Below are 27,458 nucleotides of genomic sequence, written 5' to 3' on the forward strand. Positions count from 1 at the left end.
GGTTGGATCTGTTATCACTACGATCAGTGTCGGTTGGGTCTGTTGTCACTATGATCAGTGTTGGTTGGGTCTGTTGTCAATACGATCCAGTATTGGTTGGGTCTGTTGTCACTATGATCAGTGTTGGTTGGGTCTGTTGTCACTACAATCCAGTGTTGGTTGGGTCTGTTGTCACTACAATCCAGTGTTGGTTGGGTCTGTTGTCACTATGATCCAGTGTTGGTTGGGTCTGTTGTCACTACAATCCAGTGTTGGTTGGGTCTGTTGTCACTACAATCCAGTGTTGGTTAATAATAATAATAATAATAATTATCTTTATTTCAAGAGGGTATGCTCAATTAGTACAAACACTATTCTCCCTTGAGGCCCTCACACTCCACTCACAATGCATCACACAATTTCTTCATAACAAAGATAAACATAAGAAAACATAATCAAAAATTGATACATAATCATTTAAATAATTCCTGGATTTTCAAGTAAAAACTTAAAGCAGTTTGTTTTAAAAGTATTTTTGTTTGACATGTGTCTTAGTGCTTCTGGTAGTTTATTCCATAAAGTTGGGCCAGAATATGAAAAAGGTCTTCTAAATGTGTTTGTTCTTGCCTTTGGTATATTAAGTAATTGGATAGTATATGATCTAAGTTGCATTCCATTTTTATTTGTAACATAGGAGATTTTGTTAGACAAATATTCTGGGACAGATCCATATAAACATTTATGAACATATAAGGCCTTGTGGTAAATTACACGATCAGTATATCGAAGCCATGATAACTTTTTAAACATTGTATTAGATGGGGTATCATAAGGAAGTTCAAGAATAATTCTAGCTGCTCGTTTTTGAAGTTTATCTAATCTATTTGTATTTTGGTTATTGGTGTTTCCCCAAATTGTACAACAGTAATCCAAAATAGGGAGAATATAACCATTAAAGTATAACTTTCGTGTTTCCTGGGGGAGGGATTTCTTTATCCTAGACAAAAGATTTAGCCTGGTACTGATTTTTGTGCACAAAGTTTCAATTTGGGCTGTCCACTCAAGATTTTCATCAATAAAAATCCCTAGGAGCTTTTCGCCATTAACATCTCTAATGTGGGAGTTACCAACAGTCAAATGAAGAACATGGTCTGTTTTTGCTAGTTTCTGTCTAGAACCAATAACCATAGATGTAGTTTTTGTTGGATTTATATACATCTTATTTCCCTTGCACCATTCTTCAATTCTGTCTAAATCATTTGTAATGCTTTCCTGGATGGTATTGAGACTATGACCTGTGCAGTGAATGGTAGTATCATCTGCATAGAGGTCTGCTTGAGATGAGGTTATATGAAGGGGCAAATCATTAATGAACAATAAAAATAAAAGGGGGCCTAATATGGAGCCCTGAGGTACTCCAGATTTTATTTCTAGTGCCCTTGACTTGATTGTCCCATTTTCAACTTGTTGGAATCTATGAGATAGATATGATTTAAACCAGTTACATGATAAATTTGAAATTTGTTGGGTCTGTTGTCACTATGATCCAGTATTGGTTGGGTCTGTTGTCACTACGATCCAGTATTGGTTGGGTCTGCTACAATTCAGTGTTGGTTGGGTCTGTTGTCACTAAAATCCAGTGTTGGTTGGGTCTGTTGTCACTACGATCCAATGTTGGTTGGGTCTGTTGTCACTATGATTCAGTGTTGGTTGGGTCTCTTATCACTACGATCCAGTGTTGGTTGGGTCTGTTGTCACTACAATCCAGTGTAGGTCGGGTCTGTTGTCACTACGATTCAGTGTTGGTCGGGTCTGTTGTCACTACGATCCAGTATTGGTTGGATCTGTTGTCACTACAATCCAGTTTTGGTTGAGTCTAGGTTGGTTGGGTCTGTTGTCACTACAATCCAGTGTTGGTTGAGTCTGTTGTCACTACGATTCAGTGTCGGTTGGGTCTGTTGTCACTACGATCCTGTTTTGATGGGGTCTGTTGTCACTACGATCCAGTGTTGGTGGGATCCGTTGTCACAAAGATCCAGTATCGGTTGGGTCTGTTGTCACTACAATTTAGTGTTGATTGGGTCTGTTGTCACTACGATCCTGTGTTTGTTGGGTCTGTTGTCAATACAATCCAGTAATTTGTTATCCTTTTTATGCATTATTTCAAATTTTTCTTATAGATGCAAAAGAGCCAAAACAATCAACAACAACAAAACTTATCAATGGTGTTTGTACGGATCCTAAAAATCAAAACAGAATAGCTTCTTTTCATGAGGTAATGTTATGTATAGGGGTTTGTACAGATCCTAAAAATCAAAACAGAATAGCTTCTTTTCATGAGGTAATGTTATGTATAGGGGTTTGTACAGATCCTAAAAATCAAAACAGAATATCTTCTTTTCATGAGGTAATGTTATGTATAGGGGTTTGTACAGATCCTAAAAAATCAAAGCAGAATAGCTTCATTTCATGAGGTAATGTTATGTATAGGAGTTTGTACGGATCCTAAAAAAAATAATCAAAACAGAATAGCTTCATTTCATGAGGTAATGTTATGTATAGGAGTTTGAACGGATCCTAAAAAAAATAATCAAAACAGAATAGCTTCATTTCATAAGGCAATGTTATGTATAGGGGTTTGTACAGATCCTAAAAAAAAATCAAAACAGAATAGCTTCTTTTCATAAGGCAATGTTATGTATAGCCTATAGGGGTTTGTACTTGTACAGATCCTAAAAATGAAAACAGAATAGCTTCTTTTCATGAGGTAATGTTATGTATAGGGGTTTGTACAGATCCTCAAACAAAATCAAAACAGAATAGCTTCTTTTCATGAGGTAAAGTTAAGGGAATAAAACAAAACCTTGAAATTAAAAACAATGGCTTCTTATCATGAGGTAATGTTATGTGTAGGAGTTTAAAACATAGCTTTAAGTGACAGTCTTTGTAAGAATCAGGCAATTTAGAAAAAAATCAAAACATGGCCGAAAAAAACCCACCGACCTAACCACCCTATTTTGAAGGTGCCCTCATCCTGAGTTTGAAATGGTAGGTCCTTCGTTTCTGCATGTCTGGTAATTCGAGATATATCTAGATAAATTTTGGTTAGAATGATAGCAAATTACGGAGTTATCTCCCCTTTAGTGTTGATTTCTAGTGCATTTCAACCAAATTTTATCTTGAATTACCAGAACAGGGAAAGGAAACGAATGTTATATTCATGCACCATTAAACATTCTGAACTCAAATTAATGTCAACCTGAGTGTGTTTTTGTTTGTCATGTTTTCACCACTGCCTGATTCTTAGGCAGATTGGCACTTAAAATTTGAACAGAAATATGCCCTCTTATTGAAGCAGTGCACTCTAATGCAATTAAAGGTATTTTGGAATTTTCATCACAAGTTAGTATAAGGTATAGTTTTGACATGAAATGACTGTCACTTTATTTGAAATTTAGACAAAATAGCTATGAATGCTTGAAATTATAGAATTTAACATAGAAAGCAATGGGGCTATGAATAAGCGGATTTATTCCTTTTCTACAAGCAGTGTGATTTCTAATCCAAATTTATATTTTTTTTTCACCATATTTAATTTTATCTGAATGGTACACCATGCTCAACATTATGTTTACTGGGCACATAATTTAATACCATTTAGCCACCTTAAGATAAGATTAATTTAATCATATACAGTACTTCAATAAGTTCTTCTTACACAATATGAATATGTTGGTAAAATATTTCTTTAAATGATATAAAGAAAATCAACTAAAAAAGAATGGTAAGCACTTTGTTATTCATTTCATAGTCATTTCTGTAATATTCCTTCAAAAGAATTTATTGAGAAATAGACACAGACCATGAAATGCAATAAGGAACAATGATACACAAGCAAGAAAAAAATATCCCTTACTTTACTTGTGATTGAATAAAAATATTTAGGTGTGTATTAGGTGTAGAAGACTACAGGTAGTATAGTATTACCTACATAGTGATCATTACTTACTGGAATCAAACAGTTTCCTAAATACAATCACTTTTTAGTCCCCTACCGACTAAGTTGAAGGGGACTTTAGGTTTGCACTCCGTCCGTCTGTCTGTCTGTCTGTCCATCCGTCAGTCTGGCAAATTAGTTTTCCGCACTTTTTTTCTTGGTGCTTGAAGATATTGATTTGATATTTGGTGTATTGTTTTATCATGACAAGTTACAGATCAAGTTTAAATTTTGTTCCGGTCTGACAATTTTGTGTAGAGTTATGGTCATTGAACTAAGAAAATTCACTCAAATAATCAGTTTTCCACACTTTTTTTTGTCATGCTTGAAGATATTGATTTGATGATTGGTATATAGTTTTATCATGACAAGTTACAGATCAAGTACGAATGTTGTTACGGTCTGATGATTTTGTGCAGAATTATGGTTCTTGGACTTAGAAAATTCACTCAAATAATCAATTTTGCACATTTTTTTTCGTCATGCTTGAAGATATTGACTTGATATTTGTTATATAGTGTACACCATGACAAGTTATAGATCAAGTCAGCATTTTGTTCCAGTACAATGAATTTTAACCGGTAGTGGACAAAGTATTGCCAGGCAATACTCACAGAATGCTTGTTTATTATCAAAATGACGAGGTTATAATCTTGACTTCTTGATTTTACTGATTACATGAATTTAACTTCATTTCTTGTTTTAAACAGATCAACCTAATAAGTATGTTTTGAAAGATAATTCTAACACTGCAGGTTAACGTTAACAGGCGTGATAGTCAGATAAGCCTGAAGTAGGAATTACGTACTTAATCTAACAGCATAGTTTTATGTGTGAATTGTTTTTATTTTTCAGAACAATGTGTCAGTTTGGGATACCAGACATTTTGATAAACCTGTATCCTTTAAAAATAATCATGATTCGCATATAAAGTTTTGGTTTTAATATTGTAGATAGATTTATGGATTTTCCAAAAGTAATATTTATCAGACTAATAGACTAAAGTACCAAGATGTAAACTACTATTGGTCACCAATTTCACAATGAGCAAAACCAATTCTATCTAGTCAGCTATAAAAGGCCTTTCATGACAAAATGTGAAACAATTCAAATGGGAAAACCAACAAATAAATTTATTCTTAAACAATGTTTTTTTATTCTGCTCTTTCACTGTGTACATGATTCATTTGTATATCATAACTATTTTTCTTAATAGTAAAGATTTTAACATTGCAAGAACCCAAAAATATAGTCAAACTGAGATGGTGTCCAACAAGGTAAGTATAGGCTTATTTAGTTCCAATCAAAACTTGAAAGAGCTGTAATTGTGTCTAACAAGGCAAGTATAAGCTTATTTAGTTCCAATCAGAACTTGATAAAACTGAAATGTAATAAACTGATAATTTTGTTTGTATCACTTAAAGGTATGTTATGATAAAGACATGTTCTCTGCTTTCATATAAGAACAAAACACACCTTCAGTTGAATACAGAAACAAACAGACCTGTTTTGTTTGTCCTAATTTCTCCTAACAAATTTTTCCCATTCGCTAAACAATATTGCTCTATCACAGTCATTTTTTCCTTATTTAGAAAACATTAAAGACAGAATTGGTGAAATTCAATGAAAAAGTTTCTTTTCATAAATACTTCCAAAAATGTCAAATAAAAAATAGGGGTCTTGTGGTAGCGTGTTCGCCTCAAGTATGGGAGGTCATGGTTTTCTAACCCCGAGCGGGTCAAACCAAAGACTTTTAAATTGGTATTTTCTGCTTCTCCCCTAAGCACACAGCATTAAGGAGTAAGAGCAAAGGCTGGTCGGCTCAGAGTCAGAAGAATGTGTCCAGGTAAGGTGTCATGTCTTCCTGTTCACTGTTACCTTGTGAATTAGCGCAATAAAAATCCGGCTTAGCGTGTCGGCTTAGTACAAAGCAGGGTTAATATTCATATTACATTAATATGTTCTCGTCCTGAATATGCATATTAATTTGCTGCTGGACTTTAGGCAGCCATTCATCATCCATCACCTAGAAAAAATTTGACAATAATTTTAGTGTTTATAAGAATGTCTTGATCTTTGCTTATTCATTTGCCAAATGTAAAGATTTCCTGTAATGGAGATGGCTGAATAGAGTAATAGTGTGACTTATATTAGATATATTCAGTATTGTTTTATTTTCCCCAGGAATGGTTTTCTAGGAGTTTTATATCGAGAAAGTACTTCAGTAAAATTATATGATATTAGACATACTCCACAAGGTAGGTACAGGAATAAAAATAGATTTTGAGTTTAACTTTAATGTGTAAACTCTGGGTCAGATGGGATTTACTGATGTTTACTCTACAATTACTAATGTACATATCTACACTGTAACTATAACTATTGTTGTATAAAAGTTCACTGTACTGATAACTACTATATATGTATCAATGTACAGTGTACTGATAATTGTATTTTAAACTGAACATATTTTTTCAAAAGATAATATATATTGAAAAAATGGTTTGTTTGGGTTTTTTTCACTTTGAAATGAACCAACTCACCAGAGGCAAACAAAAACAAAAAAAATTAAAAACCAAATTAAGGTCTTTCCACATCAATTTTCTAAATAATTGATAGGAAGCTACTTCTGGTTTACTCAAAGTTATTAATAGCGTCAAAGTATAGATTTCTTCATACTGATTCAATAAATAAATGGTTTCTATATACTTTTGCCTGAAATAAGGGAGATAATTGCCAACTTCCGGTTTAGAAAATGTCACTTCCGGTCTCATATGATAGCTTTATTCACACTGATTCCAAAAATATATAGTTTGTATATACTTATGCCTGTAATAAGGAAGATAATATGCTACTTCCGGTTTATAAAATGTCACTTCCGGTCTCCAATGATAGGTTAACCTATGATCATTCAAAAAATATATGGTTTCTAGGTACTTTTCCATGAAATAAGTGCAAAAAAAAATACTTCCGGTTCACTCAAGGTCACTTCCGGTTTACTTTTTTCAAGGTCATATGTCAACCAACAGTTTGCAATAGACCCTATGGCTTTATCATGTACCAAGTTGGAGTAATAATCAATTAACCTTAAATTGAATCATTTCAGGGACAATAACTCCTATAAGATATCATTGGATTGTTTCAGACCAAATGTATCATATCTTAATCACAATTAAGCAAACATTTTGCACTAGTTCTTTAATTTGTAATTTTAAAAGTGACAGAGGAGATCAAATAACAAGGAAAAGTCAAAATTTAGAATATGACCTTGACCTTTGACCTTGGCCTCAATTTCATTTAAATGAACCAAGGAACTCAAATCAATATACCTTAGGTCTCTATCACTTACCATTCATGCTATACCTTTAAATAACCCTTATGTCAAATACAGAAGGGGAAATAACTCTCATATGGAGTTTACGTATCGCTTCGGTCAAAATTGGACAAAATATCCTGAGGATAGAACGAGCAATTTGGTAAAATAAATTTGTCGCTTTCTTTTACGGTTACGGAGGAGATGCACGCACAAGGAAAACAGTGTTCGAGGAGATAACTCCTACAAAGAAAAGTATTCAGTGAAGCAGGGTCAATTTCAAAGGCACATAAACTGTTCGATATCATATACGAAACATCTAAGCGACATCTTGCGAAACAAAAATTTATCGCAAGAACAAAATTTGGCAGAAAAAAAAAAAAATAATCAGAAGAAAACCAATAGGTCTTTCCACAGAAAAGTGGAAAGACCTAATAAATTTGGATACTGTGAATTTATTTTTATTAGTGGGATACCAATTTTCGTGGATTTTGTTGAATATAGTTGAACCACGAATTTAAATGTTCAACGAAGTATAAATTTTCTATATGATTGTATATACACTTTGGCAAAACCACGCAAATCAAATATCCACGACATTACACCTTTTCCTCAATCCACAAATATTGGTATCAACGAAAAGAAATGAATCCACAGTATAACAATATCTGGGCTAAATAGAATACTATGTACAATGTATATGATTTCTATCTTATCAAGGTAGTTTTCTGTTACTCTAGGTATAGATGAACTGGAACCTAACTACATTGACAGGACAATATCTCGTAAGTATAATCTTTACTGTTTATGTACTGTCCTTGCACTGGTTAACTACCACTGCAACGAGTGTAATACAATATTTCTCTGCTTGCGACAATAAAATTTTCATAACTACTCGCCAAGCTTTCAATCATTTGAAATTTATCTGCCTAAGAGGGTAGATGTATTGTATTGCTCTCAGCTGGTTGGGAAAGCATAAATCTCTAAGAATTAGAGAAAAGATTCTAAAACATGGTTCTCACTAGAAATTCCGAATTTATTGGAATTAAATGATATAATTATATCACACTCAGATCTGTAAAATTGAAAATCAATATTTTCTTGGTATTAAGTTTCAATGTAACTTATTAACTTCTATATGTTGGACGTCTTTCAGTTTTAAATACACAATTTTATTTCAGCTAACAATGGAGGACAATATGTCACTGCTTTTAACTGGCATCCCAAACAAGAAAACAGACTACTGGTTGCCTGCACAAATGGTGCTATCAAAGATATTATAGTACATGAAAGAATTCCTGTGGTATGGTTTCAATTTTTCAAAGTGAACTAGTTTCTATTTTTTTGAATGATGGTGTTTGTCCCAAACCAGTTGGACATCAAGAATGAATCAATGTTTTCATGCTCATTTCTTAGTTGTTAACGTAAACAAGACCATCGAGATCATATTAATTTTTTCACCTATATATTTGGGAGCATTTTAGAGCTTGATATACTTTTCTTGGCATGACTTATTCTCTGAATTTATTTCATTGAACCTCAAATTTTTACCTTTTTCCTTGAGATCTTTGGTTAACATCGTTTTTTTTTTTTCGGTATGCACACAATATATTGATATCCTTCTATTCCTGGAGTGTCTATTGTTTCATGAACAGAATGGAAGATGGAGAGCTTTCAAATGAAAATAAAGTGCTTTGATATTAGGCAAAATAGACAGAGAGCCAAACATGTCTGTTATATGAAAATAAGGAGATGTGGTATGATTGCCAATGAGACAACTATCCACCAAAGTTCAGATGAAGTGGATGGAAGTAATTACAGGCAACTGTACGGCCTTCAACAATGAGAAAAACACATACCTTATAGTCATCTATAAAAGGCCCCGACATGAAAAATATGAAACAATTCAATTGAGAAAACTAACGGCCTAATTTATAACAAAACAATTTATGAAAAACAAATTTGACAGACATGAACTAATGACAACCACTGAACTACAGGCTCCTGACCTGGAACAGGCACATAAAGAATGTGGCAGAGTTAAACATATTTGTGAGGGCTCATGGCAGTTTACTTTATAATATAATACTTTTGGTACTGCAAAATACCTATTGCCCTTCAGTACATAAGAGATGTTGATTTGTTAACCATCTGGATGCATTTAACTTCCCCCATGGAGGTGTTCTTTAAATCGAAATAAATAGATATGTTTGCATGTAGTTAGTTATTAGTGTTATATCCAATCATATCCCATACACAGAATACTTCATACTCTAACAAACCTGGTCAATGTTTACAATCTATTTTGCAGATATGGTCTCCACAGTTTCATATAACCTGGGGTAATGGAAAGAAATTAGTAGACCAGGAACTAAAATCTATAGATATATCACTTCTGATGAAAGAGAGAGCTTCTAAAGGATATGGATTACAGGTATATCTAAACTAAGTATCTTATTCATATTTAAATAATGCTATCATCAATTGTAACATAGGATCTGGAATTGATCTTACTTACCAAAATATGAACTACATTTTGTCAAAAGTAAAAATATATCGACATTAAAGACAACAACACTCATATTAAAGTAATAGTTTTAATGGTCGCCATGTTTCGCAAGCAAACGTGGCATCTTCAGGACAAGTATATATATGAAATAAAAACAGTAAGGTAAAAAATTATTGTGGTTAGCAGAAGTAATGGTTGTTATGATGACATTATTGATAAAAATAGATAGTAAAAGTGAAATAAGTTGAATAGAAGTGAAAGTAAGTCAATAAAGTTATAAACGGTGGTTGGCTGCTATTCACATACGTCTGTATAAAGTCTCATTGGAGGTTCCTAGTGGTATTGTTATAGAGTTAATGAAAGTGGGTGATAAAATGTTCAGTTTAATTTCCCTCACTGGTAATTCTGTACCAATTCAACTGGCTTCACTCAAGGAGGTACTGTCTCCAATTGGGTCCGGAATATTATGAGATGTATGATCACCGATGGTATTGGGAATTATGAAAATTGTGGTAGATCTGTAAATATTTAATTAGTTTGTAGAATGTCCACGGAATAAGTTTGGCTTCATATATATATTGTGTGAGTCCTGTGGTTCATTCTGTTTCTGGTTCCTTTCCCTTTTCTCTAAATGGGTTGCCTGGTATTCCAAATAATTTTGAATATGTGTACTTATGTGTTGTATGTTACTTTTCCGTAACAGAGGGCTCCTTATGTGTTGTATGTTACTTTTCTGTAACAGAGGGCTCCTTATGTGTTGTATGTTACTTTTCCGTAATAGAGGGCTCCTTATGTGTTGTATGTTACTTTTCTGTAACAGAGGGCTCCTTATGTATTGTATGTTACTTTTCTGTAACAAAGGGCTCCTTAAGTGTTGTATGTTACTTATCTGTAACAGAGGGCTCCTTATGTGTTGTATGTTAATTCTCCATAACAGACAGCTCCTTATGTGTTGTATGTTACTTTTCCGTAACAGAGGGCTCTTTATGTGTTGTATGTTACTTTTCCATAACAGAGGGCTCCTTATGTGTTGTATGTTACTTTTCTGGAACAGAGGGCTCCTTGTGTGTTGTATGTTAATTCTCCATAACAGAGGGCTCCTTATGTGTTGTATGTTACTTTTCCATAACAGAGGGCTCTTTATGTGTTGTATGTTATTTTTCCGTAACAGAGGGCTCCTTATGTGTTGTATGTTACTTTGCTGTAACAGAAGGCTCCTTATGTGTTGTATGTTACTTTGCTGTAACAGAGGGCTCCTTATGTGTTGTATGTTACTTTTCTGTAACAGAGGGCTCCTTATGTGTTGTATGTTACTTTTCCATAACAGAGGACTCCTTATGTTTTGTATGTTACTTTGCTGCAACAGAGGGCTCTTTATGTGTTGTATGTTACTTTTCTGTAACAGAGGGCTCCTTATGTGTTGTATGTTACTTTTCTGTAACAGAGGGCTCCTTATGTGTTGTATGTTACTTTTCCGTAACGTAGGGCTCCGTAACAGAGGGCTCCTTATGTGTTGTATGTTACTTTTCCGTAACGTAGGGCTCCGTAACAGAGGGCTCCTTATGTGTTGTATGTTACTTTTCCATAACAGAGGGCTCCTTATGTGTTGTATGTTACTTTTCCATAACAGAGGGCTCTTTATGTGTTGTATGTTACTTTTCCGTAACAGAGGGCTCCTTATGTGTTGTATGTTACTTTTCCGTAACAGAGGGCTCCTTATGTGTTGTATGTTACTTTTCCGTAACAGAGGGCTCCTTATGGAATGTATGTTACTTTTCCGTAACAGAGGGCTCCTTATGTGTTGTATGTTACTTTTCCGTAACAGAGGGCTCCTTATGTGTTGTATGTTACTTTTCCGTAACAGAGGGCTCCTTATGTGTTGTATGTTACTTTTCCGTAACAGAGGGCTCCTTATGTGTTGTATGTTACTTTTCCGTAACAGAGGGCTCCTTATGTGTTGTATGTTACTTTTCTGTAACAGAGGGCTCCTTATGTGTTGTATGTTACTTTTCCGTATCAGAGGGCTCCTTATGTGTTGTATGTTACTTTTCCGTAACAGAGGGCTCCTTATGTGTTGTATGTTACTTTTCTGTAACAGAGGGCTCCTTATGTGCATTTTCCTGTGGTTGCTTCTGTTTCCATATCTCTCCTTATTTCTTCTGGTGGTGTTTAAAAGTGAAAAATATTTAATTTTCTAATCTGATACATAAAGTGACATTATTATACCAATGTTATACACTACTGTATATATCTTTTTCAAAATTTTCTCCTTTGACAATGCAATTATACAGAATAAAATGGATAATGGATTGACTAAAGTGCTAGGCTTTAAATTTCAGTTTCATGTTGAACTATGTAAATATACAGAATTACATGAATTTTATGGATTTTGACTTGTAAGTGGCATGCACATCCATATATGCATATAATATGACAGATTGCTGCTTATTTAGTAGTATTCTTGCATTGACTTAATTAAAGGGAAGAAGAATCTATTGTGATATAACTTAAAATAAAAATAAGTAGATGAGGTATGATTGCCAATGAGACAACTATCCACCAAAGTTTATAAGAAGGGGATGTAAGCAATAAGAGGCAACCATAAAGCCTTCAACAATGAGAAAACCCATACCATATTGTCGTCTATAAAAGGCCCCGACATGAAAAATATGAAAACGTTCAATTGAGAAAACTAAGGGTTAATTTATAATAAAATTTTTTATGTAAAACAAATATGACAGACATGAACTATAGTTTATAGCTTCTGTTATTCTTAACAAATTAAATCTTTATGTATTTTTGTAATAAATAGTCTTTACATTGTTTTCTGTAATAAACAGTCTTTACATTGTTTTCTGTAATAAATAGTCTTTACATTGTCTTCTGTAATAAATAGTCTTTACATTGTTTTCTGTAATAAATAGTCTTTACATTGTTTTCTGTAATAAATAGTCTTTACATTATTTTCTGTAATAAATAGTCTTTACATAGTTTTCTGTAATAAATAGTCTTTACATTGTTTTTCTGTAATAAATAGTCTTTACATTGTTTTCTGTAATAAATAGTCTTTACATTGTTTTCTGTAATAAATAGTCTTTACATTGTTTTCTGTAATAAACAGTCTTTACATTGTTTTCTGTAATAAATAGTCTTTACATTGTTTTCTGTAATAAATAGTCTTTACATTGTTTTCTGTAATAAATAGTCTTTACATTGTTTTCTGTAATATGTCCATTTAGTTACAAATGTATTTTACATTATCAGTCTGAGCATGTTTTCCACAATGTGTCACTAGTCAAAGAAGATGCCAAGCTGTTTGATATGTGGAGATGGTTATCATGTATCCTTTATACTGTCATTATATAGCATCTATTTTACTTGATTGAAAAGGTATGGTATGGGGCAGATGCTTAAAACAAGAATAAAATAAGATACTAGGGAAAATATTAGATATCAAGGACCTACAAAATATCACCATTCCAGAACGACTATTTTTATGCCCCCGCCTACGATGGTGGGGAGATAGTTCATATCAGGTTAGAGTTCTTTATTTAAGCAGTCTACCATCAAGTTGTGGTCACATCATCTTTAAATTTATTTCACATTTTCTTTAAGATGATGATGATGATGAATGCCTGTTTAACGTCCAATGGCAAATTAAATGCATATTCAGGACAAGAACATGTTAATGTGATATTAATATAATACCTGCTGTGTACTAGACCGACATGTTGAGCCAAATATGATGTGCTCCCTTTAAATTTCCTCCTGAAATAGAGATTTGACCACCAATAATATCGTTCACTGACCATGGAAATATATTGCCAGAGGGCATGATATACACAGATTCTTGTTAAAACCTTTTGTGTTTTTAGCAGGTAGTTTTTGAAACAGTGATTAAGCATCTGTAACACATATATTGTTTACATGGGATTGTGAGGATAGATAAAAAAAAAAAAAATAAACAATATCCGTATATTCAAGCATTTCTTTGAAGTAATTAAACCAACAGAATTATTTTTGGCAGTTTTTGAAGAACTAAATGCTTCACCTTGTGATTTGCTTGAATTTTTAATATGTTCATTATGGTTCAACCATTAACTTACATTCAGGCAATAAATTGTAACAATTACTTACCAGATAAACTTTAATATATGTTTCTTCAAAGCGTTTTGACTGTTATAGCTATGCCTATCAACAACATGTCCACCAATATGCAACAATGTACATCTAATTGTGTTTTTCAACAAATTTTCAGGGTGCCATAAAACTGGTCATATTCAGTATAAACTAAACACAAAATGTCACATTGAATTTCACAACACTTTGTTAGATCATTTATGGACCAATAACCATGGTAGTAATACATGTATAAAAACAAGTAAACAGGAGGAACATTTGGGTGCTACTTGTGGCTTACCCTTTAACGTAAACATGTTCACTCAAAATATTTACAAATCTTTATTGGTTAATCTTTGAAATCTAAGTCCATGGTTTATCATTCCTTTAACTTATACCAGTGTCCCATGATATGTTTGAAGAGGCCAAGTCTCAGGGTCAATCCTATAGACACAGTGGTGTGTACCATCTGATGGACTTCAACAAAAGCAGTACCATGAAATATCAGTCCTTCCAGTATACAGATGGTAGTACTGGTACCAAATACTTTATGAGACAGTATCTCAGTGAAGAAAGGTCAGTATGCAATTTTCATTCTTTTATTTGGCCCTTTCCCCTCAGTCATCGTCTATTGACTTTTGAAAAGTTTGTTTACATGTATTAGTTTGGAATGAGGTCAGTTCATAGAGAACCACTAGTGATAGATCAATGATATTTGGTATGCATATGTATTAGCATTTGTACATCTCATTTCCATGGAGATTATTTGGCCCCACTCCTCAGTCATGGTCTTGTGACTTTCAATGTTTTTTCATAGTTTACATGTTAAAGTTTGTGATATGGTCAGTTTAAGATGAACCACTAATAGTAAGTCAATTGTATTTAGTATGCAGTTGTATTAGCATTTGCAAGTCTCATTTTCATGGAGATTACATTACTTCACTTCCTAGTCATGATTCATTTTTTGAAACTTTTGCTTAATTCGCATGTTAAAGTTTGTGTTTAGGTTAATTTAAAGAGAACCATATATGATAAGTCAATGGTATGTGGTATACAGTTTTATATGCATTGGCATTTCTCATTTCTGTTGAGATTATTTGACCTTGCACCTTCAAACACGGTTCATTGACTTTGAATGTTGTGCACAGTTTACATGTTTAGATATTGCCATTTTAATTTCAACATTGTACTATCAAAATTACATGTAGGTAAGACATATCTCTGTGTCAATAGTTTATTTAACCATATCATGTGTAATTAGCTTGTTTGTATTTTGCATATTTGTAGAGACAAGGTTTTACAGTTGTGTGGTTGGGGTAATAGTGACAATACAGAAGGATTAAATCTTTTTCTCAAAGAGTAAGTGTCCTGTTCAAGATTGATTCACGTTTGTTTATACATAATAGCACATACCGAGTTAAAAGAGTTTTTTTGCATAAGCCTTTTCATTTTATTCTAATTATTGTTCCCAGAATGCTACTTCAATTAATTATTTAAATTAGTATTAAGATTTTGAAAGTAAATTTAAAATTTTTGTTTAAAGTTTTTGGTTCATCATATTCTGCATCTTGACCATAAATATTTCAGATTACATAAAAATGGACAGACATCAAAAGCTGCAGCCATAGCACTGTTTAACTTAAAGTTTGGACAAACAATTGAAATACTCAGTGGAAAATACAGGCACCAAACTGAAGGTATGTTTCACTCTTCAAATAGGGTAAAAACTTCAGTTCAAAGATATAGATATTGTGTTATTTTCTGTATCCTGTCTCCTGCATAATAAATCCAATTACATTCCATTTTAGTAACTATTTTATCATTATATAAGACTTACATCATACCAATTCTGAGATAAGGTGATCTCCATAATCATAGTTTGCCTGTGTTTTATTTTATAAATTTTTTCTGTCCTTTTCATCTTATTTTGGTCCTGCTTGCCAGCTGTCTAAAAAAAATTACTAATTTGGATTTATTTCTATACATGAAATGTGAGGATATTTAAAATCAATTTTTTTCACATCCCTTCTTATGCATAAAAGTTGTCTAGAAATCAGCTCATTTTAACAAATAACCTATATACTACACATGCAATTTATGTAAATTTGATCTTTTATTTTAATTTTAACCAGAAAGAAACCTAATGTCATTAATTGAAAGCAAATGATGATGTTCTTTTATAACATTTTCATGCTAATTAAACTCACCATATAAATGAGAGTCTGGATCGGGGAGGGGGCTTCATTTCTGTGTTCTTTAACTTTTTTAGTCTTTTTTTGTCTCGCCTGCAATGTTAGTTGCAGAATGTGAGACATAGGTATCACAATCTGGCTGCAGCAACGGCGTAAACTATTTGTATAAAGCTTTATATTTCAGAAGCCAGAAGTTCTGGATGCTTTATATCTTGTATGCAGATACCTTATGTTATGAAGTTTCCATCTGTCATATGTTCATTGTCCTTGACCTCATTTTCATGGTTCAGTTTTTTTTAAAGAGAAATACTCATTTATTATGAGTAATAGGATAACTATATTTGGTTTATGGGTTCTTTCCAAGGTCTACATGTCTTTCAGGTTGGGTTCAACTGACATCAACCTCAGGTTAGTGATCAGTGATCAAGGTTAGTTACGTGGTCAAGTTCGTATTTCAGATACTATAAACAGTAGTTCAACTATATTTAGTGTATGGAATGATTGTAAGGTGTACATGTCCGACTGGCAGGTTTTAACTGACCTTGACCTCAGTTTCATGGTTCATTGAACAGTGTTTAGTTTTTGTGGTTTGGTATATTTCTCAGATACTATAAGCAATAGGGCCACTATATTTAGTGTATGAAATGATTGTTAGGTGTAATGTCCGACTGGCAGGTTTCATCTGACCTTGACCTCATTTTAATGGTTCATTGAACAATGTTTAGTTTTTGTGCTTTGGTCTATTTTTCAGATACTATAAGCAGTAGGTCAAGTATATTTGGTGTATGGAATAATTGTAAGATGTAGATGTCTGTCTGGCAGGTTTCATGTGACCTTGACCTTATTTACATGGTTCATTGGTCAAATGATAGGTTTTTGTGGTTATGTCAGTTTATCAGTTTATCAGTTATTTAAACAATAGGTCAACTATATTTGGTGTATGGAATTATTGTAAGGTGTACATGTCTGTCTGGCAGGGTTCATATTACCTTGACCTCATTTTCATGGTTCATTGGTCAATGTTAAGTTTATGTGATACTTGCAGTAAAACCTTCATATTCCAGACTTTCAACATGAATTCAATCATAAGTACAACAGGTGAGACATTTCATTGTGTAAACTCTTGTTTCTCTATATTCTATATTGTTTGCCCATTATTATCTGTTCTGTATTTTTTAACCAATTTTTCACTATTTTTTATTTTTTTGGTCAATTATTCTCTATTCTGTAAATCCCATTCAGACCCTCATATATGTAGATTGTGACACTTTTACATAAAGAGTGAAAGGGATTAACTATGGTTTAATAAATAGTTTTATATTTTACAGATAGTACAATGATGAATGCTGTTGCCATGGCAATATCAGGTTACTCAGAAGATAAACAAACGTTATGGAGGAAAACCTGTTCTGCATTACTACACAAATTAACTGATCCGTACCTCAGAGCAATATTTGCCTTTTTATCATGTGAAAAAGACAATTATCAAGAAATTCTGGTATACTTTGAACATGTTTTATATTAAAAGGGGATACAGACATGTTTCTCATTAGGAATTCAAGAAATATAAAATAATTAGTCTCTAAGAAAACATGTAAGATTTCTGCTGCAATTTTTGATAAATTGGTGCAATATGGGTACTGTGACATTTTCTATTACAACAAAAATGAATGATCCACAATTACTGTTCCACAATATTAAAAGTTTATTAGTAAATTAAGATATGATGACTATTTAGTTGTTTGTCTTTACTTTATATTATATTGATATTTATTTCAAAGGTAATGCTGGGAATTAATTTTTTTGAATCAAATTACTTATGAGAGTCTTATGCTGTTAATAATAATGATATAAAAGTATCACAGAATGAAATATATTTTTTGTCTAAGAAAAACAGGATAAAAGATTATTATACATGTAAGTGAACAAGCGCTCTTGAGAAAAGATATTTATAAAAAGAGACTTTAATATTGCTTTGTTTAGTTTAAATAAAGTGTGATGCATCTGAAAAATCAACAAATAAGCATTAAACCTTCATATTATTATATGATATTTAAGGATTTGAAAGCAGGTTTGTCTAAGAAGATTGTTTTCTTTGTAGGACATGAAGGATCTCAATCTATGTGATAGAGTGGCTTTTGCTGCACTATATCTGTCAGACAGTAAGGTAGGACATAAAGGATCTCAATCTATGTGATAGAGTGGCTTTTGCTGCACTATATCTGTCAGACAGTAAGGTAGGCCATAAAGGATCTCAATCTATGTGATAGAGTGGCTTTTGCTGCACTATATCTGTCAGACAGTAAGGTAGGCCATAAAGGATCTCAATCTATGTGATAGAGTGGCTTTTGCTGCACTATATCTGTCAGACAGTAAGGTAGGCCATTTACATAATGCTTTTTGTGATGTCATTAGTTGCTAGAGATATTGAATATTCCAGTATAATTTTTATATTGTATAAGACTATGGTCCAAGTCACTAGGGTAAAATAAAGTCAACGATGGATATGTAAAATAGATATGCAAAAATGAACATATTGTTGATTATGATTCACCCTTTTGAGGAGAAAGGCATTTTTCAGAGGTTAAATGCTACAATAGCAGTTAAAACGTTTAATATTTCTGTGTAAAATGCTACAAGAGCAGTTAAAATGTTTAATATTTCTGTGTTAAATGCTACAAGAGCAGTAAAAACGTTTAATATTTCTATGTTAAATGCTACAAGAGCAGTTAAAACGTTTAATATTTCTGTGTTAAATGCTACAAGAGCAGTAATTCTGCTTAAAACATTTTATTTTACTGTATTAAATGCTACAAGAGCAGTAATTCTGCTTAAAACACATTATATTACTGTGCTTATCTGCTATCAGTGTTAATTGGAAACCATGAGAGATATGTACGGAGAACATGCATTGACCAGAATGGAAATTTGGTCAAATTATGAATTTCTAGAGCTAGTGAAAACTTTATCTGTCTTTTGATTCACATCACAACATTTTACTTTTTGTTGAGCCTTCGACTTTTGTCGAAAAAGCGAGACATAGCGATCCTACATTCTGTCGTCGGCATCGTCTATGGCGTCCACAAATATCCACTCTGTGGTTAACGTTTTTGAAATTTTAATAACTTTCTTAAACTATCCTGGATTTCTACCAAACATGGACAGAAGCTTGTTTATGATCATAAGATAATATTCAAAAGTAAATTTTGTAAAAAAAAAAATCCATTTTTTCTGTATTTTACTTATAAATGGACTTAGTTTTTCTGCCAGGAAACATTACATTCACTCTGTGGTTAAAGTTTTTGAAATTTTAATAACTTTCTTAAACTATCCTGGATTTCTACCAAACTTGGAAAGAAGCTTGTTTATGATCATAAGATAGTATCCAGAAGTAAATTTTGTAAAAAAAAATTCCATTTTTTCTGTATTTTGCTTATAAATGGACTTAGTTTTTCTGCCAGTTAACATTACATTCACTCTGTGGTTAAAGTTTTTCAAATTTTAATAACTTTCTTAAACTATTCTGGATTTGTACCAAACTTGGACAGAAACTTGTTTATGATTAAAAGCTAGTACCTAGAAGGAAATTTTGTTAAAATTTTGTTCCATTTTTTCCGTATTTTACTTATAAATGGACTTAGTTTTTCTTCCAGTTAACATTACATACAGTCTGCAGTTTAAGTTTTTAAAACATTTATTAGATTCATAAACTATCCTGGATTTTTACCAAACTTGGACAGAAGCTACTTACAATCAAAATCTTTGTGTAGCATTATTTTCCTAAGGTTTTAAGACGACCGCAGCATACCTCCGGGTATCCATCCTGATTACTCTCTACCAGCCTGTACCGTTAGAAGGTGTTGGTTCACTCGATGCAATCAAAAGATAGTATAGAGAGGAATATTTTTATTAATTTTTTTCCTCATTTTTTGTCGAGCCTGCGACTTTTGTCGCAGAAAGCTCGACATAGGGATAGTGATCCGGCGGCGGCGGCGACAGCATTAGCTAACTTCTTAAAAGCTTTATATTTTAGAAGGTGGAAGATCTGGATGCTTCATACTTTGTATATGGATGCCTCATGTTACGAAGTTTCCGTCAGTCACATGTCCAATGTCCTTGACCTCATTTTCATGGTTCAGTGACTACTTGAAAAAAAAGTTAAGATTTTTTGTAATGTTAAATTCTCTCTTATTATAAGTAATAGGATAACTATATTTGGTATGTGCGTACCTTGCAAGGTCCTCATGCCCGTCAGACAGTTTTCACTTGACCTCGACCACATTTCATGGATCAGTGAACAAGGTTAAGTTTTGGTGGTCAAGTCCATATCTCAGATACTATAAGCAATAGGTCTAGTATATTCGGTGTATGTGTAACAGCCACTATGTTCCGTCAGTTACTTTGTTCCGGCGGAACTTTTCAACTAGTTATTTCGTTCCGATGGAACTTTCCAACTAGTTGTTTTATTCCGAGTGTAGTCGAAAAGTTCCGGAAAAGATGAGCTAGTTGAAAAGTCCCGGAACAATGTAGCTAGTTGAATAGTTCTGGCGGAACAGAACAACTAGTTACATCGTTCCGAATATACCATATTTCGTCCTTTTTGTAGAAAGAGGGGGAAGAATGAGTATCAGTATATATATAAGAGCAAATCATTAATTTACAAGAATACCCAACGCACTGAAAGGGGTTTCTTTGGGGACAAATATGCAAAATTTAAGTTATATTTCATAGCTCACATAAAACGGAATAAGTTGCATTATCGTGCAAATTTAGTATTCATAGTAACCTCAAGAGAGGGAAGAATACCCCCCTCCTCATGTGGTTCTTTGCATCAATTCTCCAAATGGAACTTTGTGACTGGTTGATAAGTTCCGTTGGAACTTTTGGGCTAGTTTGTTAGTTCCGGTTTTGACTTATTTGCCAAAGAGGAACTTTGTGGCTAGTTGATAAGTTCCATTTGACTTTTGAAATCAGTATCTTGGTTTCCCTTTGAAAGGTTCAAATATAATATGTTGCGCTTTTACTTTGCATCAATTCTCCAAATGGAACTTTCTGCCTGGTTGATAAGTTCCGTTGGAACTTTTGGGCTAGTTTGTTCGTTCCCGTTTTGACTAATTTGGCAAAAAGGAACTTTCTAACTAGTTGATATGTTCCGTTGGAACTTTTCAACTAGTCACTTTGTTCCGGTGGAACTTTTAAACCAGAGTAAGAACAATGTAACTAGTTAATAAGTTCCTCCGGAACTTTTCGGCTAGTTAGTTCTTTCCGCCCGGAACTTTCCAACGTCGGAACAAAAGAGCATTTACATATGGAAGGACTGTAAGGTGTACATGTCCAACTGGCAGGTGTTATCTGGCCTTGACCTCATTTTCATGGTTAGTGGTTATAGTTAAGTTTTTGTGTTTTGGTCTGTTTTTCTTATACTGTATGCAATAGGTCTACTATATTTGGTGTATGGAATGATTGTAAGGTGTACATGTCTAGCTGGCAGGTGTCATCTGACCTTGACCTCATTTTCATGGTTCAGTGGTCAAAGTTAAGTTTTTGAGTGTTGGTCTTTTTTTCTAATACTATATGCAATAGTTCAACTATATTTGGTGTATGGAAATATTTTATGATCTATATGTCAGTCACGCAGGTTTTATTTGACCTTGACCTCATTTTCAAGGTTCATTGCTCAGTTTTAAGTTTTTGTGTTTTGGTCTGTTTTTCTTAAACTATAAGCAATAGGTCAACTATATTTGTTGTATGGAAGAATTGTTAGCTGTACATGCCTGCCTAGCATGGTTTATCTGACCTTGACCTCATTTTCATGGTTCATTGGTCAATGTTTAGTTTACTTGGTTAATGTTAAGTTTATGTGACAGTTGTAATAAAGCTTTATATTTAGGACTATCAACATAATATCAATGATTAGTAAAGAAGGCGAGACATTTCAGCGTGTGCACTCTTGTGTTGAGCCTGCGATTAACAGCAAAAGTAGGCGAGACACTGGGTTCCGCGGAACCTTTACGAATTTGTATTTGTATATTACAAATTGCCAATTTACTATTATATACCATAATTTACTATCCTATAAAATGAGTAATTGATGATTTCGATGTTTATAGCTTCAAGAGTTTATGGAATCTTTGATAAGGGAAGTGAAAGAAAATGGAGATTTGGATGGTTTGTTGTTAACAGGTATCATGATTAATTATCTAGTAAATTATGACACTACAGGCCAAATAACCCTTAATCATATGGTGACCTATAATTGCTTACATCTATGTTATTGGAAATCTGGTGGAAAGTTGTCTAGTTAGCAATCATACCACATCTACTTATTTTTATCTCAATCAAAACGGTGTTCATACAATAAACTTTACAAGCATGCAGTTTGTGGCAGGTCAAGAAACAAAGTACCAAAGGAAACTAAAAAAAACAATTTAAAATAAATGACTAGAAATGAAAATAATTCATCAGAAATCAACTCTATGATCATGGTTTGGGTAAGGAACAATTAGAATATGGCAGGGTATAAAAGCATTTGTTTTGCATTCTTTTCCTGTGATAGGTTAAAGAACTGAAGCAACCCTGCTAATATTTAGTTAAGGATCTGTCGAGTGTGGCAATCGTGAAAGACACTAATGATTCTCAATTTTAGTTTTGACATCTTTTAGCAAATAAATGATTATATATTATAGATTAAATTTGCATCCATTAGAATATTTTGAAATGATAGCTACCGAATACTTCAAAATCAAAGAAATTCTTTTACATTAGCTTCACATATAGTTTGGGTATTGTCTTTGCACTGTGAACTGTTTGAGTATTGTTTTTCAAACAATTATACATGTTTTGTGAACTGTTTAAAGTAGACATGGTAGGCGGAAAGCTTTTTGAAATAAATTCCATTGAAAAAGATTAGATGATAGTTTGTAAAAGAGTTACAATAAAAAAGATCGTAATGATTCTACTGAAATGATTTTTTTTTCTTCAATTCCCTGGGTACATAAAGCACTCAGATAGAATGATCACAATTTTTATACTATATATTTAGGTTTAACAACCGATGGTATAGACCTATTACAAAGGCATCTAGATAAAACTGGTGACATACAGACTGTAGCTTTAGCCACTGTTTATAGCATGCCATGTGAGATTACTAAAGAAGATAAAGAAAAAGTGGTTATGTGGATCCAATGGTAAGATGTTAGATGGTTAACATTTGTATCGATTTTAAAAGTAATGTGGATCTATCAGTAAGATGTGATGTGGGTTTCTTTGGTATTGGATAAGTAATGTGGATCTAGTGGTAAGATGTTAAGTGGATTGCTTTGTATCAGATAAGTAATGTGGATCTAGTGGTAAGATGTTGGGTGGATTACTTTGTATCAGATAAGTAATGTGGATCTAGTGGTAAGATGTTGGGTGGATTACTTTGTATCAGATAAGTAATGTGGATCTAGTGGTAAGATGTAAGGTGGATTACTTTGTATCAGGTAAGTAATGTGGATCTAGTGGTAAGATGTTAGGTGGATTACTTTGTATCAGATAAGTAATATGGATCTAGTGGTAAGATGTTGGGTGGATTACTTTGTATCAGATAAGTAATGTGGATCTAGTGGTAAGATGTTGGGTGGATTACTTTGTATCAGATAAGTAATGTGGATCTAGTGGTAAGATGTAAGGTGGATTACTTTGTATCAGGTAAGTAATGTGGATCTAGTGGTAAGATGTTAGGTGGATTACTTTGTATCAGATAAGTAATATGGATCTAGTGGTAAGATGTTGGGTGGATTACTTTGTATCAGATAAGTAATGTGGATCTAGTGGTAAGATGTTGGGTGGATTACTTTGTATCAGGTAAGTAATGTGGATCTAGTGGTAAGATGTTAGGTGGATTACTTTGTATCAGATAAGTAATGTGGATCTAGTGGTAAGATGTTTGGTGGATTACTTTGTATCAGATAAGTAATGTGGATCTAGTGGTAAGATGTTAGGTGGATTACTTTGTATCAGATAAGTAATGTGGATCTAGTGGTAAGATGTTAGGTGGATTAATTTGTATCAGATAAGTAATGTGGATATAGTGGTAAGATGTTAGGTGGATTACTTTCTATCAGATAAAACTTTTTTTATAATGACATTTTATAAGATTTTTGTTTTGAATATTGTTTCAATGGTTATAAAACTAATGTTTTTGTTCTAAAAGAAAGTCGAAAATATATTTGTAAGATGAGTGTATATTTCTTTTAAAAAATGTTTGTACATAATATAAATGAATTTAGTCATGCTTTTCATGACTATTAGATATCATTAAATTTACTGAAACATTATCTCTCATCTGTATTATTAATCTAATCATTGCTCGTACTGCAGAAAAATCTCCAATTTTCTTCCAGCTACAGAGAAATGTTAGACAGGTGGCAGCTGTGGCACTACAGGTGAGTTATATTCAGTAATCCAATATTACACAGGTGTCAGCTGTGGCAGTCAGGTGAAATATATTTTGTAATCCAGTGTAACAGTTGGAAGCTGTTGCAGTACAGATGAGCTACATTCAGTAATTTCATGTTACACAGTTGGAAGCTGTCGCAGAACATATGAAATATATTTAGTTCTCTTGAACAATTATGTTTTGAAATGGAAGAAGAAATCTTCATATGTTTTGTCAGGTGACATTATTTTCTGTTTTGTTGACTTTCAAACCTTGATAAGACTGAAATAACAGAACCTGGTTTTTTTAATTTATTTGTTGCTCCAACATGAGATTTCTAATGATATTAAAATTGTTTTTTTTCTATGCGGCTGATGATAGTCAGTGCCACTATGCTTTAGGTCTATGTGTCCTCTGTTCGTCTGTCCTTTGGGATGATTTTAGGTCTGTGCATCCATGCAGCCATTCATCCCCTTATTCATCTGTTCATCCCATTCATCCCCTTATTCATCTGTTCATTCCATGCAGCCATTCATCCCCTTAGTCATCTGTTAATTCCATGCAGCCATTCATCCCCTTAGTCATCTGTTCATTCCATGCAGCCATTCATCCCCTTAGTCATCTGTTCATTCCATGCAGCCATTCATCCCCTTAGTCATCTGTTCATTCCATGCAGCCATTCATCCCCTTAGTCATCTGTTCATTCCATGCAGCCATTCATCCCCTTAGTCATCTGTTCATTCCATGCAGCCATTCATCCCCTTAGTCATCTGTTCATTCCATATCAGCCATTCATCCCCTTAGTCATCTGTTCATTCCATGCAGCCATTCATCCCCTTAGTCATCTGTTCATTCCATGCAGCCATTCATCCCCTTATTCATCTGTTCATTCCATATCAGCCATTCATCCCCTTAGTCATCTGTTCATTCCATGCAGCCATTCATCCCCTTATTCATCTGTTCATTCCATGCAGCCATTCATCCCCTTATTCATCTGTTCATTCCATATCAGCCATTCATCCCCTTATTCATCTGTTCATTCCATGCAGCCATTCATCCCCTTATTCATCTGTTCATTCCATGCAGCCATTCATCCCCTTATTCATCTGTTCATTCCATATCAGCCATTCATCCCCTTATTCATCTGTTCATCCCATTCATCCCCTTATTCATCTGTTCATTCCATATCAGCCATTCATCCCCTTAGTCATCTGTTCATTCCATGCAGCCATTCATCCCCTTAGTCATCTGTTAATTCCATGCAGCCATTCATCCCCTTAGTCATCTGTTCATTCCATGCAGCCATTCATCCCCTTAGTCCTCTGTTCATTCCATGCAGCCATTCATCTCCTTAGTCATCTGTTCATTCCATGCAGCCATTCATCCCCTTAGTCATCTGTTCATTCCATGCAGCCATTCATCTCCTTAGTCATCTGTTCATTCCATGCAGCCATTCATCCCCTTAGTCATCTGTTCATTCCAAGCAGCCATTCATCTCCTTAGTCCTCTGTTCATTCCATGCAGCCATTCATCCCCTTAGTCCTCTGTTCATTCCATGCAGCCATTCATCCCCTTAGTCCTCTGTTCATTCCATGCAGCCATTCATCCCCTTAGTCCTCTGTTCATTCCATGCAGCCATTCATCCCCTTAGTCATCTGTTCATTCCATGCAGCCATTCATCCCCTTAGTCATCTGTTCATTCCATGCAGCCATTTATCCCCTTAGTCATCTGTTCATTCCATGCAGCCATTCATCCCCTTAGTCATCTGTTCATTCCATGTCAGCCATTCATCCTCTTAGTCATCTGTTCATTCCATATCAGCCATTCATCCCCTTAGTCATCTGTTCATTCCATATCAGCCATTCATCCCCTTATTCATCTGTTCATTCCATATCAGCCATTCATCCCCTTAGTCATCTGTTCATTCCATATCAGCCATTCATCCCCTTATTCATCTGTTCATTCCATGGAGCCATTCATCCCCTTAGTCATCTGTTCATTCCATGCAGCCATTCATTCCCTTAGTCATCTGTTCATTCCATGCAGCCATTCATCCCCTTATTCATCTGTTCATTCCATATCAGCCATTCATCCCCTTAGTCATCTGTTCATTCCATATCAGCCATTCATCCCCTTATTCATCTGTTCATTCCATATCAGCCAAGTCATCTGTTCATTCCATGCAGCCATTCATCCCCTTAGTCATCTGTTCATTCCATGCAGCCATTCATCCCCTTAGTCATCTGTTCATTCCATGCAGCCATTCATCCCCTTAGTCATCTGTTCATTCCATATCAGCCATTCATCCCCTTAGTCATCTGTTCATTCCATGCAGCCATTCATCCCCTTATTCATCTGTTCATTCCATATCAGCCATTCATCCCCTTAGTCATCTGTTCATTCCATGCAGCCATTCATCCCCTTAGTCATCTGTTCATTCCATGCAGCCATTCATCCCCTTAGTCATCTGTTCATTCCATGCAGCCATTCATCCCCTTAGTCATCTGTTCATTCCATGCAGCCATTCATCCCCTTATTCATCTGTTCATTCCATATCAGCCATTCATCCCCTTAGTCATCTGTTCATTCCATATCAGCCATTCATCCCCTTATTCATCTGTTCATTCCATATCAGCCAAGTCATCTGTTCATTCCATGCAGCCATTCATCCCCTTAGTCATCTGTTCATTCCATATCAGCCATTCATCCCCTTAGTCATCTGTTCATTCCATATCAGGTTATAGTTTTAACTGAAGGTAGTTTTCCATGAAGTTGTGGTCACTTCACCTAAGGTAGTTTTCCATGAAGTTGTGGTCACTTCACCTAAGGTAGTTTTCCATGAAGTTGTGGTCACTTCACCTAAGGTAGTTTTCCATGAAGTTGTGGTCACTTCACCTAAGGTAGTTTTCCATGAAGTTGTGGTCAC

At 34.0% G+C, this 27,458-nt stretch overlaps 1 protein-coding gene across 3 annotated transcripts in view; it reads left to right on the forward strand.

Annotated features, from left to right (window-relative positions):
- The window catches only part of LOC127731131 (GATOR complex protein MIOS-B-like), a 40,423-nt gene that overhangs the window by 10,972 nt on the left and 1,993 nt on the right, over window positions 1–27,458 (forward strand). The window contains exons 9-25 of one of the 3 annotated variants that reach the window (XM_052240052.1): window positions 2,160–2,204; window positions 2,271–2,320; window positions 4,832–4,873; window positions 5,198–5,253; window positions 6,161–6,234; window positions 8,030–8,074; window positions 8,471–8,592; window positions 9,601–9,723; window positions 13,063–13,138; window positions 14,319–14,493; window positions 15,205–15,276; window positions 15,505–15,614; window positions 17,438–17,607; window positions 18,211–18,276; window positions 22,220–22,292; window positions 23,152–23,296; window positions 24,497–24,538. In XM_052240052.1, the coding sequence (XP_052096012.1) occupies window positions 2,160–2,204; window positions 2,271–2,320; window positions 4,832–4,873; window positions 5,198–5,253; window positions 6,161–6,234; window positions 8,030–8,074; window positions 8,471–8,592; window positions 9,601–9,723; window positions 13,063–13,138; window positions 14,319–14,493; window positions 15,205–15,276; window positions 15,505–15,614; window positions 17,438–17,607; window positions 18,211–18,276; window positions 22,220–22,292; window positions 23,152–23,296; window positions 24,497–24,538 (1,486 nt within the window). The other 2 variants (XM_052240053.1, XM_052240051.1) reach the window with 2 other exon arrangements.

The sequence above is a fragment of the Mytilus californianus genome, unplaced genomic scaffold, assembly GCF_021869535.1.
Source record: "Mytilus californianus isolate M0D057914Y unplaced genomic scaffold, xbMytCali1.0.p SCAF_2, whole genome shotgun sequence".
NCBI classification, from domain to species: Eukaryota; Metazoa; Mollusca; class Bivalvia; order Mytilida; family Mytilidae; genus Mytilus; species Mytilus californianus.